A 14380-nucleotide genomic window follows, 5' to 3' on the forward strand; every position below is an offset into this window, starting at 1 on the left:
ACTGACGCCACTGGAGGAGGAGGGGAGGAGGAGGAGGAGGGGGGAGCCTTTTTTTTTTTTTTTTACCAAAACCCCAAACGCAGACAAAAAGTTTAGACAGACACGTCATGACAAGACATGATGAACCTTATCTTCTCATCTCCTCCAGGCTCCAGAGCCTTCTACGTGGCTCTTTAGGACAGGGGTTCTCAACCTGTGGGTCGGGACCGGCCAGGGGGGGGGTCCCCAAATTTTTTTTTTTGGGGGGGGGGGTCCCCAGATGATTAACTTAATGTGCAACATTGTTTTCTCACTCAACACAGTAAACAAACCAATAGTGTATAGAGGATAACTGCACATTTCTAAAGTGACAATTTAAGGACTTTTTAATAACTCTAAAATGACAAAATTAAACACTGGCCAAATTGTCAAATAGGCCTAATAGAGGCAGACATTTAGGATACCAAGAGAGAGAGAGAGAGAGAGAGAGAGAACTGGAACACTAAATACAGCTGATAAATGGTTTCTCTTATATTAGCCCAGACTTCATGAAACGTGAGCGTTAAACCTCTTGGAGGCCGGACTTGCATAAAAAACAAAAGAAAATTGAGGCTAATAATGGTTAGAGTTCCAAAAAGGACAAAAAATGCTGAAGCCAAATGACAAGTTTGTAAATGTGGGGGAGGATTAAGTTGACCAGAGCCTGAGCTAGCCAATAAACTAGACTCCTCCTGCCTTCTGATTCTCACCTGAGAATCCCTTTGCTTCAAAAGTCGCTCTGAATAATAACATCTGCTAAATGGCTAAATTATAAGACATTTATTATGCTGCATGAGCTTTTATGAAGTAACATTTATTTAGTTTTGTCTTTTTTGTGCCATTTTCGAGCTCTAAAGGCTTGGTCACTGCTTCAAGGTTTTGCTGACTTGGTCCTTGTGTGTTGTGTGGACAAAGAATCCTTTAAAACAGCTCCATGTTCAGCATGTTTTGAGGAACAGGGACTTGCCTTGCTGCAACCACAATGACTCATTCTTCTCAAGAGAAATTGCTACTTCCTCATTTATCTTTTTTTTCCCCCTGTACTTTATAGTTGGAAGTCTCTCTTGGAAGGTCTCTGCCCAACAATGATCATTCCATTGCATGTTATTGCATATTGTGTGTATTGTGTAAAAGAATGGTAAATGTACACTTTGTTTCTTTTTATAACACTCTGCAAGAAACAATTAACAGAACAATTAACTAGAACTGCTGCAGTGTAATTGTAATGGGCATATAGCTTGACTTCTACTTTCTTGTCGAATTATTTACTTGCAACTTTCCCTGATTTGAAACTTGTACCAAAAGACTTAAAACACCATAAAACAAAGCTCACAGAACACAGGAGATATATATATATATTTTAATTTCATGTTGTTTTATTTCAACTGGAAATAGCAATGAAAAGACAACCAAAGGCTTAAAAAGGGGGGGGGGGGTCCATGTGTAAAATTGTGAACTAATTCAGACTGTGGGCTTTAAATTAGGGCAATCATATACCCTGCTTTTGTCAAGACATGTGTTGAATGAGTTGTCATGATACATGCCACTCTTTCCCAGATCTTCTGTAAATCTTTGTGACCGAGGATGGTAAGTACATGGTGAACTTTCAAACGTTGGCGGGAGTCTACCGTAGTCACTTGAGGAGGTCTTGTAGAGGAGATTCTGGGGTTTTGCCCATGACATGGCTGGTGATAACTCTTTAACCGATGGGGTCATCATGCAAGAGAAGACTGGGTTGCCAGGGTTGACACATGTTTTTCCCTGATTATTTTGTCCTCCCTGCTGCTCTTGAAAGGCTGACATCATTCCGATACCTATAAGAAAGGTTTCACTGAAATTCAATGCTTTATTGCAAATCTGGAATTGACAAACATATAAAAGCAACACTATATAGAGGGGCCAAATGCAAATTCATACTGAAATATCAAGTCGCCTATTAATATATTGTATCTGCAGTCTCTGCACTGAAGAGACACTTGTTAGTTTGTCTACTTGTTGATGTTGTAAAGCATCCTTGGGTCAACAGGCTTTAAAAAATACTTTAGGCCCGGGCACTTGCTGCACATTGGATAATTCAAGTACCGGTATGCAATTATGTCTTTGAGTTATGATATTTTTTCTGACAATTTGAGTTTGCATTTTCCCATTCTTTTCAATAGAATTTACAGTAGACCTATATAGGCCTATGTTTCTAAATCTGGGCTAAGGCTAAAATAATTATTTAACGTTTTTGACCCAGTGAGAATGAGATCTGCTTAATTCTATGATCTCATAATCCAACTTCTAGAAAATTAAAGACACATGAAAGATCTGTCACTGAGTTTGGACATCTAAATGCCTGTGACTTGAGTAGCAGTCTCTAGCTCTATGAGATTGACACCAATTTATATCTGAAAACATACAGATTAAACTAAAACTACTTTAGCGACATTCCAAAAATGTGTTTAACAGTTAACATACCTTTCAAACGCTATCTGTAGATGAAGATTGAAGTGTGTTGATTGATTTGGCTGCCTTGGTCTTGTGTGTTTGTAACTGCAGTAGTGCGCTTAGCAACACGTTTCCAGGAAGTCTCGGTTACTATAGTGATATGGAAATTAGATGCTTCTGTAGCCTGTAGTGTAGTCTGTGAGCCCAGAACCTGCTGTGGAAAGCCTCAGCCTGGGAACCGCGATGCTTTTTAGTGATCGGTTTGCTCGCTTGTTGTGTGTGGGGGACCGTACCTATGTTCCCCAGGTTCTATGTTCCCATGCATTTACACCCCCAAAAAAGGTTCTATGTTCCCCACTTACCCAAAAAAAAGTCCTATGTTCCCCACTTACCCCCCAAAAAAGGTTCTATGTTCCCTGCTTAACTTCAAAAAAGGTTCTATGTTCCCCACTCTTCCAGAAATGCTGGAAACATTCATTTCTAATTATTAATAACAACTCAAAACACCCAATAATGGGGAGAAATTACGAATACTAGTGGGACAGGGGGCAATGGGGACATCTGGACACCATACTTTTGTTATGACTGGGCATCTGGACGAGTGGGCACCTGGACATCTGGGCAATAGGGACATGTGGGCACATAGACGAGTGGGCACTTAGGGGTGGAGACATCTGGGCACCTGCGCAACTGGGCACCTAAATTAGGATTGCCCACATGTTGTGTCCAGATGTCCCACTATTTCCTGCATTTGAGTGGACACATATAGTATGGGGGGACGGGGAACATAGAACCTTTTTGTGGGGAGGGTGTGTGGGGAACATAGAACCTGGGGAACATAGAACCTTTTTGTGGGGAGGGTGTGTTGGGAACATAGAACATTTTGGAGGTGGGGAAGTGGGGAACATAGAACCTGGGGAACATATACAGTAGGGTGGACCCCGTGTGGGGACGTGTATGTGTACTTTTATATTTACAGCAATGAACTAAGCGTGTATGTTACCAAGTTACAACTGCTGCTTTAGCGTCAGTGGAACTTTGGTCTCATGGTCTGTACATTTGTATTTGGCAATATGCCTAGCCTATATTCACGTGTCGTGTGGACTGACCTGTTTGGATTTCACATGTTAAAAAAACACAGGACTCATAAAGTTGACCCCACACTCACAAACAAGTGGGAAGTGAAGTCTGATACGTGGATAATGTTCCATCGTTTTTTCCAGAAATAGGCCTACCCTCAGAACAGAGGTCTTACCTCAGATGGCGATTGTCACATTCGCCTTCATTGTTTGTTTGGCTATTGTACTTAAATCATAATGTTATAGACTAGTGATAGCATGTTTATATAGATAGATGCTAGGCTTATTTTTACATGGCTATCCTAGCTACTTTTGTGGCAAAATGTTTTCTTTGAACTGTCATGGTTTGACATAGCCTAATGCAGCTAACTGCAGTAGCCTATACATCCCCTCCTTGTTTTAACATGGATGGATTGTCTAGCTGAGCTAGGCTGCCTAGGTTTGACAAGGGTTCATGATGCCATTTCTCGAAAATGTCTAAATTGTAAATTACAAGATCTAAAAGCCTAGTCTAGAAATGCTTCAAACATGTTAAGTGTTTTCAGATTTCAGGTGTTTTAATGTTTATTTCATTTGCTTGTGGCAGGTCTATACCTGCAGGTAATTCCATGCAGTGCTCTGAAATGTTCTGGTGGTATGCCAACAGCAAATCAGTGTTAATCTTTATCAAAATATTCTATCTTTAGGTTCAAGGTTCATTTGATACAGTGCATTCGCAACTCCAACGAAAGCATTGACCGATGTGATTCATTGTATACTGTATCTCTATCATTTTGTTCTCAGCATATTGTATTTTTTCTCTATATCCCAAAAATATTAGTGATTGTGTACAATTTAATAACAAAGTACAAGCACTTAATTCCAAACGTATAAAGTTTATTCAACACAAAGAAAATAACCGTTTTTAGGTTGAAAATATTCATTCGAAACCAACAAACACATACTACTGGTAGAAATGGACATCAAAAAGCTAGTGTACAATATATATTTATTTTCTCTTAATAAGGCATCATTTGAAGGAAAGCATCTGCTACCGTATTATAAGTGCTGGAGAAGTATACTCTAGTTCCATCTGACACTTTCAACAAAAGTAGTTAAACAGAAAAATATTAATTTATTTTCTATTCAGTCTAGTCAAAACTGAAAACTATAATGGTTGGGATCTAAAAAGCTACTATGACTAATGCAGTGATGCATTATGAATCGTTTATTTTTTTATCTTTCAAATGAAGGTAACAGAATTCAGATAAAGCATTTGATTGAAGGTGGAAAGCTTTTTTCAGTGTTATTGAACTCTTGATACCAGATCAAATAATTCACTCAAACTTGATGCCCTGGGCCAGGGGAAGGTCCTTGCTGTAGTTGATTGTACAAGTTGACCGCCTCATATATTGCTTCCAGGAGTCACTGCCGGACTCCCTTCCACCTCCTGTGTGTTTCTCTCCCCCGAAGGCCCCTCCAATTTCAGCACCGCTAGTAGGAATGTTGACATTCACAATGCCGCAATCTGACCCTTTTGGGCCCAACCAGCGGAAGACCCGGCCCATATCTTTGGTGAAGATGCTGCTCGACAGGCCCTGTTTGACCTCGTTGTTCCAGGAAAAGGCCTCCTCTTCCGTGTTGAACTTGAGAACGTAAAGGATGGGAACAAAGGTCTCGGTGTGGACGATGGGAGCATCGTGAGCCAGTCCTGTGATGATAGTGGGCTCCACGTAGTTTCCGGGGCGATCTATGACCTTGCCTCCACACACCACCGTGCCACCCTGTTGCTTGGCCTGCTCAATGGCAGCCAGGTACTGCTCGACCGCTTGCTTGGTATGAAGAGGCCCGTAGAGGGTGGAGGGATCCCAAGGGTCGCCGATGCGAATTTGTTTGTAGGCCTTGGCGACCCGCTCCACCACTGCATCGTGAAGGCTTTCGTGTAGCATTAGCCTCCTGGTGGTTGTGCAGCGCTGGCCAGCTGTTCCCACAGCAGCAAAGACAGCTGAGGGCACCACCAGATTCAGATCGGCATCCTCAAAGACAATGATGGCATTGTTCCCACCTAGTTCGAGCAACTGACGACCAAATCGTTCTTGCACCATCATGGCCACCATCTTTCCCACGTGAGTGCTTCCAGTGAATGACACCAGTTCTACACGCTCATCCTTGGCCATAGCTGTGCCGATATCAGCACCTCCGCACGTCATGGAGCAGATGGCGCCAGGTAGGTTGTTCTTCTCCAGCACCTCAGCTACAATCTTGGTTACGGCAACACTTGTGAGAGGGGTGGTGGGGGCTCCTTTCCACAGACACACATTGCCACAGATGAGAGCGATAGCGTTGTTCCAGCCATACACAGCGACAGGAAAGTTGAAGGCTGTGATAATGCCCACCAGACCCACTGGGTTCCACTGTTCAATGAGGGCATGGCCCGGCCTTTCTGAAGGGAGGATGGGCCCACCAATCATCCTGGACAAACCAACCGCATAATCACAGACATCAACATATTCTTGCACTTCTCCCACTCCCTCTACATAGATCTTGCCCATTTCGAGTGACACCAAGCTTCCAAGAACCTTGATCTTCCCCCTAAGTGCATCGCCAATCTGTCTCACGATCTCCCCTCTTTTGGGGGCTGGAATATCGGCCCACACTTTCCAGGCTTCCTTCGATTTCTGTATGGTTTCTTCATATTCTGCCAAGGTTGCCTGGCGCACTCTGGCAATGGGCTCATTGTTGGCTGGGCAGTATGACGTGATGACCTTGAAAACAAAACAGACAACACATCAGTTAGAAACAATATTCCACCCCTAGAAAGTTTAGAAACCAACTTTATAACATGGAGTGTAGTATTCAGTGGGTAATGTGACATTAAATTGTTAACACGGATATAGAAGAGCACACATTTACTGTTTTACAAGAGTCATGTCCAATAGACAATTGGACAAAATGCTAACTATTATAATGGGTATTAACGTTATATTAACAGTTATATAACTATTATAGACTTATATAACACTTTTAATACATATAATAATAGTTTGAATAAATAAATAATGATGAAGTTAATTGCCAAGTTTAAAGTTGTCATTAAGGAAGTATTTATGAACTTATACTGTAAGAACAGAATTGATTAGCCACGTCATTTTTTGATCGCCTTTTGACAGCACTAGCCATGTGTTAGCAGTTAAGCTAGTCGTGCAAAGCTACATTAAAATCAACTACCTTATGCAACTGCTAGCTCTGGTCCATAGCGTTATAGAACTCCTCTAACGCTAATATGGAGTATGGACCAGAGCTATGCAACTGCCACAATCGAAGAAGCTGACATATAACCAAAATATACCTGACAATCAAATAAAATCGTTTCTTTCAACAATGCATGATGACATCCATTCCAGACACGCAGCATGCATGTTGTGGTGGGTGGCATTTGCACAATGTGTCTTTGCAACCACCCTTGCTTGGCTACATTTAGCTTAGCTATATTTGGAAAGTTGGGACTCGGAAGCTAAAGCTAATCTCGTTGCTCAAGCTCACCTCGCCTTTTCCTCCCCACGTCCCGTTGTAAACACCGTCATTCTCCTCGCCCAGACCCAGCTCTTTGAGCCAGGCGTACTTTGGCTGGTTGATAAGGAGTGTGGACATGGCTGCAGACTGCAAGTAGCGGAAAGAGAGAACTTTCGACGGGACTGTCCGGTGTAATGTAGTGGTTAAGACGAGGAGGCGCTGCATAGCTGGAACACGGGGCTGCAATGAGTGCAATAAACCGCTAGCATGCACTGTGTGGAGGGGAGGGGGTCCGCCACGCAACAAGTAGACAGTCTAGACACGCTGAGTACAGTACACACATGACGTTCTGGCAGCCGATTGGTCCCAGCTACACCTCCTTCTGAAGCCGTCGCAACACGTGGCGTCCTTATAGATGATTGGTCCATTCGGGGCACCTCCTCAAGAACACCACTGACATGTGACCAGCGGCGTCAGTTCAGAAAAAGCTAAGGTATGGCAACATGACTGGTGTCTTACACGCGCGCCCTCGCGCGCGTGCAAGACACCAGTCACGTTGCCATACCTTAGCAACAGGCACGAATACAGTACATTTTATTATTTCCCCCCTGTAGTCAAGGTATGGCAGCTGCTATAGCTTGCCATACCCAATTGACGCCTCTGCGTGTGACTTCTTCTGGGCCTGGCTACCAGAATTATATTCATTCATTGATGCTTGAGCTTGAATCTTGATGTATTTAAATTAAACCCATTGTTAAAATGTGATGCATCAACACTAATACACTTTGTGATTAATTGTGATTACCTTTTAATTAGAGTCTAAAGAAGCATTGTCATAAAAAATACTTGAAATTAAAATATCATTCTTGGTGTTATACAACAAACACGTGTTTGGTTGTGTTTATTCTCCAAAACATTTGAATCTTTCATAAATAAATGTGTGGGTGTACATCTCTTCTAGTTTTTTAGTTTTCTGTATTCTTTTTTGCTCTTTAGTTCTTTGTCATTATCTACTTTGGTACATGAGCCGCATGTAAAAATGTATATGTTTTTTGATAACCGTGACCCAATAACAAAACAAGTTATTTAGTTGTCGAGGTATTAAACGGATGAAATATTCGAGCATAGATTAACTAAAACCATTAATATGGAAAGCCGTCGTCATAAAAAGGGGAAACAGCGCCCTCTCTCATCAGAACCTGTTTTAAGAGAGATTACGAGACCATTGATACTTCACACTCAGTCCAGTAGATGGCGGTATGCACCTTTACAATACATACGGTAGTAGGAACCTCTCTGGTAGGAACCAACGAACTGACTTTGATTTACCCGGACGGCACCAAGGGAAGAACGGCTTTCGTCTCCTTGGAAACACGATTATTATTAGGATCATTATTATTTACCAAACACGTTCGGAGCTGGATAATACTTCAAGTGACGAATGGATATTACTGGGCAACGTAAGTGTGTGCTTTAATGTAGCGTTAGAGAGATCATAGTCTCAGGGAAATCTGGAAAATAGTGTGTCTAATCTACTCTAGAAATATGTTAGTTTAGCAGTCATAGCCATTTTATAGCTACCGTAAACGAATTTCTGCGTGACAGAATCATACTGTTGATTGTACAACTTAAAGAGTTGACACACTGAGCATTTTTTTCATTTAACGTCAACGAAATGTGTCATTCCCCGCCTATGAAAATGAAATCGTATCTATTTTTTCTCCCCCTATTTTGCCAGACCTTCTGGGCCGTGGAGACAACATCGTTGAGATGGTTGACATAGCGTTAGACGAGGAAAACATAGCCGTTTCTAAGTATGTTTAATTCTCTGTGTGTGTGTGTGTGTGTGTGTGTGTGTGTGTGTGTGTGTGTGTGTGTGTGTGTGTGTGTGTGTGTGATTGAATTGAGAGAATTATGTTTTGTAGTTGTGTGGCCCACTGTAGTTATATGGTATGGCAACATTAATAACGTTTCACATACTCATAAACTCTTCACAATTACTAACTGTTCTTTAATTATTAGAGTGTTCATCATGAAGACTAACTCTTCACGCTCGGTTCGCATTACAAACTGGCCTAACTATTTCGCTCCCACATTTCTAACCTTATGTCTTCTTCTCGTTTCAGTTCATCACCTGCAGATGCTACTTTCGATGCTGTTATAGGCAACATAGAAGATATAATCATGGGTAGGATTAGTTAAACAGACTTAATTCAAGTATGTGCTCAAAAAGTGTGTGTATGCGTGCGTGCGTGTGTGTGCGTGCAGACCATCTCGCAGGCTACAGATGTCAACTGTTTTGATCTGTGGTTGCCTCATTGGTTCAAATGGTTGGCCTCTCCAAAAGGAGGGCCAAACTGAATCTGCTATTATAGGAAGCCAGTCATTGGGAGGATGCGTTGTTTCCTTTATCCATGATTGTTGTCTGCTGTGTCTGACAAATATGACAGCTGTATTGTATGTACCAATATTCTGCTGTCTAGGCACTTTGTAACTGGCTGTTTTGTTTCCTATCATCTGACTGCATTGACAGTGTTCATGTTCTTTTGTGTAAGGTATTCTTTTACTTCTGTTTATGTGGACATAAAAGTGTCCACATAAGCAAAAACCCAAATTATTTTGAATCATGTGAATCTGCGAAATAGGTGTCGTTAACGACCTCCAGGACATAGTGACAACTTTTTGTTGTGAGAAAAGACTTGTTCTCTACCATCTCCTTCCATAGACGAGGAGTTCCAGCAGCTGCAGCAGAGCTTCATGGACAAACACTTCCTGGAGTTTGACAGTTCAGAGGAGAACAAGCTCAGCTACACACCCATCTTCAGTGAATATGTAAGTTAATATCATGCTCTCCATCTCCATCTTACTCAGCTTGACGCCCTTCACTGGTTTCTTAAAGGTTGCCATGATGCTAAGCTCCTGGACATCTGGCTGTGGCTGTGTTTCTGTCTCTCTTGTAGGGTGATCTGCTGGAGAAATACCTTGAGCAAAAGCTGATGGACAGGATCCCTGGCTTCAACATGACCACCTTCATAGACTTGCTAATGTAAGACCATGCTTTTGCTCTCACTTGATGGTTGATGGGTAGCTTAGCTTCATACAACCAACACGGCATACTTATAAATAGGCAGTTTTGATTAGAGGTGACTCTTTCACTGTGTCATTGATTACACATGGTATTGCATATCAAAATATCACTCGTGAGGCTCAGTAAGTATACCCATATCTATTATGGGTATAATTTCAGCAAAACTGGGAGGAGATCATTTTTGTAATTTATTATTTTAAGGAGGCCAATGGTGCAACGGCCTGCCTTAGATCAAATACCAATATGCAATTGTATTGGGACATGATTTGGTTTGGGTGGAAACAGCTCACTGTTCCAGCAACCTATTGATGCACCTGTTACTTATGAAATTATACTTCACCCATTAGGCCACTAGATGGCACACTTGACTTACTTGACTTATTTCTGTAGGCTCCTAGATGGAGCATAGGGCCACAATCCCACCCCTCCATCAGACTTTGTTTGGGGCAGTTTTCTTCAGCTGGGCCCACGATAGTCTGGTTGTCTTTGCCTCACTCTCGACTGATCGCCTATACTATAGATGCCATTGAATAATAGATGGCACGCATTCATATCAAACGTGACTGTGTGCCGTCTATGAATACCATCTTTATGTCCGTCTCTAACTCTGATTTCCATTTATCCCATGCAGACAGCATAAAGAGGAAGTTCCGGGTGACATATTTGACTTGCTGCTGACTTTCACTGATTTCATAGCCTTCAAGGAGATGTTTGTAGACTACAGAGCAGTGAGTTGCAATTCAGTTTTCATAAAGATTTACTAACATTTGGGCCATACAACTAGCTGGCCAGATTCTGGCTCCGGTTATCATATTGTTTTAGGTTTGTGAGCTGAGAGAAAGTTGATATCCTTTCTATTGCCTACGGAAGTGTTTATGTAGCCACAAGATTTGAGACAAGCTTTATGGTAGCCAAGAGTTGTCAAGAATTACATGAAGTTCACTTTATTATACACAGAATAAACCAAATATGAACATAAAGCTTTCAATTATTTGCTTTAATTAATAGCCCAGTATTTCAATCTGTTCCTTTTATTAACTTGTTCCCTGTAGTTTTTGATATATAATTTGGAAATGATTTTTCGGATCCATGGAACAGGTAGAAGTTTTGTAATAACTGTTCTGATCAGCATCAGAACACCAGATCACAATTAATTGTGGGCTCGCCTATAAGGCGAGCACACTTTAGATATTGTCATTGTGGGCTCGCCTATAGGCGAGCACACTTTAGTTATTGTCATTATTTCTATACTATACTATACTATACTATACTATACTAGAGCAAGTTCTCCTTCAAACTTCGGTTTCCTATAACTCCTACATACGTAGTGAGAAAATGAAAATAAAAACATCAATGTGTTCAGTTTACTGTGGCGAAGTGTGCTATTACTTTTTACAGCAATCGGCCAAATGGTGGCGCTGTAGGAAGCCTTCGAAAGTGCGATCTTTGAACAGGTATAGCTCATGCTGTGTTATACATACAGCCATGAGACCTGTATACACTTATGCGTCTCCTCATGCCGAACAACTTTTACCCTCTAACTTTTGACCTCTGACCTTTAGGTCTCCCACAATTCTGAATAATATGAAAAACAGTAAAAATCTATCTCCTCCTGGGTTTTTTTCGTTACGCGCACGAAACCTTTTTCACATGAACTTTGGACCAATACGGTCAAACTGTCTGGTCGGATTTCTTTTAAAGTGAAATATAATTTTTTAATAATTCAATCAATATTGCGGTTTTATGCAAATTATTCTTCGGCCTCTAAATCATACATGCAAAGTTACACGTTCATGGCATTTGGCAAAGATGTGGAGGGTTAGTCAAAGTATCACTGAAACCAATTTTATTCCAATCGGCCAAAGGGGGGCGCTATACGAAGCGTTTGAAAATTCAAACTTCAAACGGGCATAAGTCATGACTCGTTTCGTTTGAAGACATGCAACTTGTTACACGCGTGCTTTGACTCGAGCGGAAGACATCTGTGTCGTTGTTAAGTAAGCTCCGCCCTTCGATTTTCCGCCATTTTGAGCAGTTTGTAAAACGCGTAAACCCGCTTTTATTCTGGAATTTTCGCTCCACGTGCACAAAACTTTTTTTACGTGAACTTTGGACCGATATCTAAAGATCTGTCGGATCGGATTTCTTTAAAATTGAAACATGCTTTTTTAAATAAATTCAATGAATATTGCAGTTTTATGCAAATTATTCTTCTGCCTCTAAATCATACATGCAAAGTAACATGTTCATGGCATTTGGCAAAGATGTAGAGTGTTAGTCCAAATATCACTAAAACCAATCTTACCCCAATTGGCCAAAGGGGGGCGCTATATCATTTTGAGCAGTTTGTGAAACGCTTAAACCCGTTAGGATTTTTTTTGCAATTTGCATGAAACATTCTACACACAATCTAAGGACCTTTATCTAATATGCCTATGAAGTGCATACACACAAAAAAAATAAAAATAATAATGAATATAGCTGCAAGCAGCGATAAAGTGTCCAAAGCCAAAAACACCTCAAATCATGAACACAGCCTGGGATGTGCGTGAAATCTTGCAAGCACATTCCCAATAGGTCAAGGAACAGATACCAACCTTCTCACATTGGCCTGTTATAGCGCCACCAGCGGGTCAACTTTTGCACAACACATTTTTGGAACAAAATGGACTAATCTTTGACGTCAGTAACGTCAAAGAGAGCACTGCCTGCGATCTTGACATTTTGTGCTTTTATAGCCATTGTTTTCTGGCTTGAAGCGAGCCCACAATTGTTTCGAAGGAACAATATTTTTCTAGTTTCATTTAATATCATTCTAACTTGCAGCATCTTTAAGTAAACTGAACTGAGTGCATTCTGGTTGTTTATAATCCTACACATCTACTAGTCTGGGATCACTTCACTTTTCGGGGTTGTAACCGGTCTGGAGCGGAAACCACAACACATCATGTTGTAGTACTCAAAGGACTACAATTTGCCGGAAAGATCAAACCGGATTCAGTTTTAACCCAAAATATTCCCCTGCGCTCAAGGACATACTTTTAGGGCCTACCTAATAAACTCCTTGATACAGAGTAGTTTTGCTTTTGAAAAAATCGTTTGTTATAGGCTATGCATCTTTTATTCCAACTCGTAGCTACTGGCAAGACTACACTAGGCTACTCGAGCATTTTAATAGGGATTGGGGAAACAAACGGGGGGAACCAAATCAAAGCGACGCCTTTATTTTAGTGGTTTCCGCGCTCTAGGCGGAAACCAAACGTCCTCTTGTGAACGAACAACAGGCTTTCCCCCAGAAAGCCTGGTAGGCGAGGTTACAAATCTACAAACTCAGCTCATTGTAACACATGATGTTACCAGATGAGTTGCCACCATTAATCACAATCTATTTATTCTCTAGGAGAAGGAGGGCAGAGGACTGGACCTGAGCCAAGGACTGGTGGTCACATCTCTTAACTCCACTAACAACAAACACATCAGCTTCACTGGACCACAGTGACACACAAGACCTCTGTGTTTAGTCCATAAATTCACCAGCCATTTTGACTATTTTGAAACCAGTGCTACTGTACCAGATACAAAACATGCTTGGTGGCCAGACCAACCTCCAGCTTAAGTTGACCAGTTACGAATGATGTGTTAACGTCATGTTAATGTGTATGTAATAGACATCATAGTAGTACATCATAAGTCTATAATATGTACACAAACAGCTGCCGAAGTGAGATTTGCGTCAGCGAATCCTTGATTTTTGCTTAATCCTGTGTTACTTGGCTGTGCAAGCGAGCAATGCTCCAGCTGTAGGCTGGTTCATGTAGATTGTTCAATCCCTGAGCAAGTCTTTGAAACAATCAGAAATGTAATCTGGTTTCGTATGTGCTGGCTGTGCTGCCCAAAATGCTGTCCTGTTCTCTTTGTTTAATGAAATCTTTGGTAATTTATTTTTTACTTGGTTTGTGTTTTGTGCCTGTGATTGTTATTTAAACGGAGTCTGTGTGGGATATTTTTGCATTCATGGAGGGTTTTAATGTTTGTCTAGATGGAACCAAAGTGTTTTCTACTTATGTCTTTTAAAGGGGAGAACCACCCATTTTCAACATTGAACTATGCCATTAATATATGATGACATGATATGATATATATATACATCATCATCACAGTGTACTTTGCAAGCCAAACCCCAAAATCAGTCCTCCAGTTCTAGGCAACACAGAAGGGGGGGACTTTTTTCTTATTTCCACATAACTCAAAGGTATTATTAAAGGTTTTCCCC

At 41.2% G+C, this 14380-nt stretch overlaps 2 protein-coding genes across 2 annotated transcripts; one reads left to right on the forward strand and one right to left on the reverse strand.

The window, feature by feature from the left end:
• Positions 1 to 4386: 4386 nt before the first annotated feature.
• aldh7a1 (aldehyde dehydrogenase 7 family, member A1) lies at positions 4387 to 7281 on the reverse strand. Its single transcript, XM_080736140.1, has 2 exons — positions 7050 to 7281; positions 4387 to 6271 (listed from the first exon to the last, which is right to left on the reverse strand). The coding sequence occupies exons 1-2, from the start codon at positions 7242 to 7244 to the stop codon at positions 4844 to 4846; spliced, it is 1623 nt and encodes a 540-aa protein (XP_080592266.1). The 5' UTR covers positions 7245 to 7281; the 3' UTR covers positions 4387 to 4843.
• A 1078-nt stretch (positions 7282 to 8359) lies between these two features.
• arl2bp (ADP-ribosylation factor-like 2 binding protein) lies at positions 8360 to 14339 on the forward strand. The gene is made up of 7 exons (XM_080736555.1): positions 8360 to 8479; positions 8758 to 8833; positions 9146 to 9207; positions 9745 to 9851; positions 9980 to 10065; positions 10739 to 10835; positions 13508 to 14339. The coding sequence occupies exons 1-7, from the start codon at positions 8461 to 8463 to the stop codon at positions 13604 to 13606; spliced, it is 546 nt and encodes a 181-aa protein (XP_080592681.1). The 5' UTR covers positions 8360 to 8460; the 3' UTR covers positions 13607 to 14339.
• The last annotated feature ends 41 nt before the right edge of the window (positions 14340 to 14380 follow it).

Source organism: Nannobrachium achirus (assembly GCF_963921795.1).
Source record: "Nannobrachium achirus genome assembly, chromosome: 11".
Taxonomy (NCBI): Eukaryota; Metazoa; Chordata; class Actinopteri; order Myctophiformes; family Myctophidae; genus Nannobrachium; species Nannobrachium achirus.

Excerpts from the sequence above, each read along its gene's own strand:
- aldh7a1 (XM_080736140.1), bottom strand. The coding sequence starts at position 7,244 with ATGCAGCGCCTCCTCGTCTTAACCACTACATTACACCGGACAGTCCCG. Across the intron at positions 6,272-7,049 it reads CGTGGGGAGGAAAAGGCGAG|GTCATCACGTCATACTGCCC; the intron begins GTGAGCTTGAGC and ends TTTGTTTTCAAG.
- arl2bp (XM_080736555.1), top strand. Across the intron at positions 10,066-10,738 it reads ACCTTCATAGACTTGCTAAT|ACAGCATAAAGAGGAAGTTC; the intron begins GTAAGACCATGC and ends TATCCCATGCAG. Across the intron at positions 10,836-13,507 it reads TGTTTGTAGACTACAGAGCA|GAGAAGGAGGGCAGAGGACT; the intron begins GTGAGTTGCAAT and ends TTTATTCTCTAG.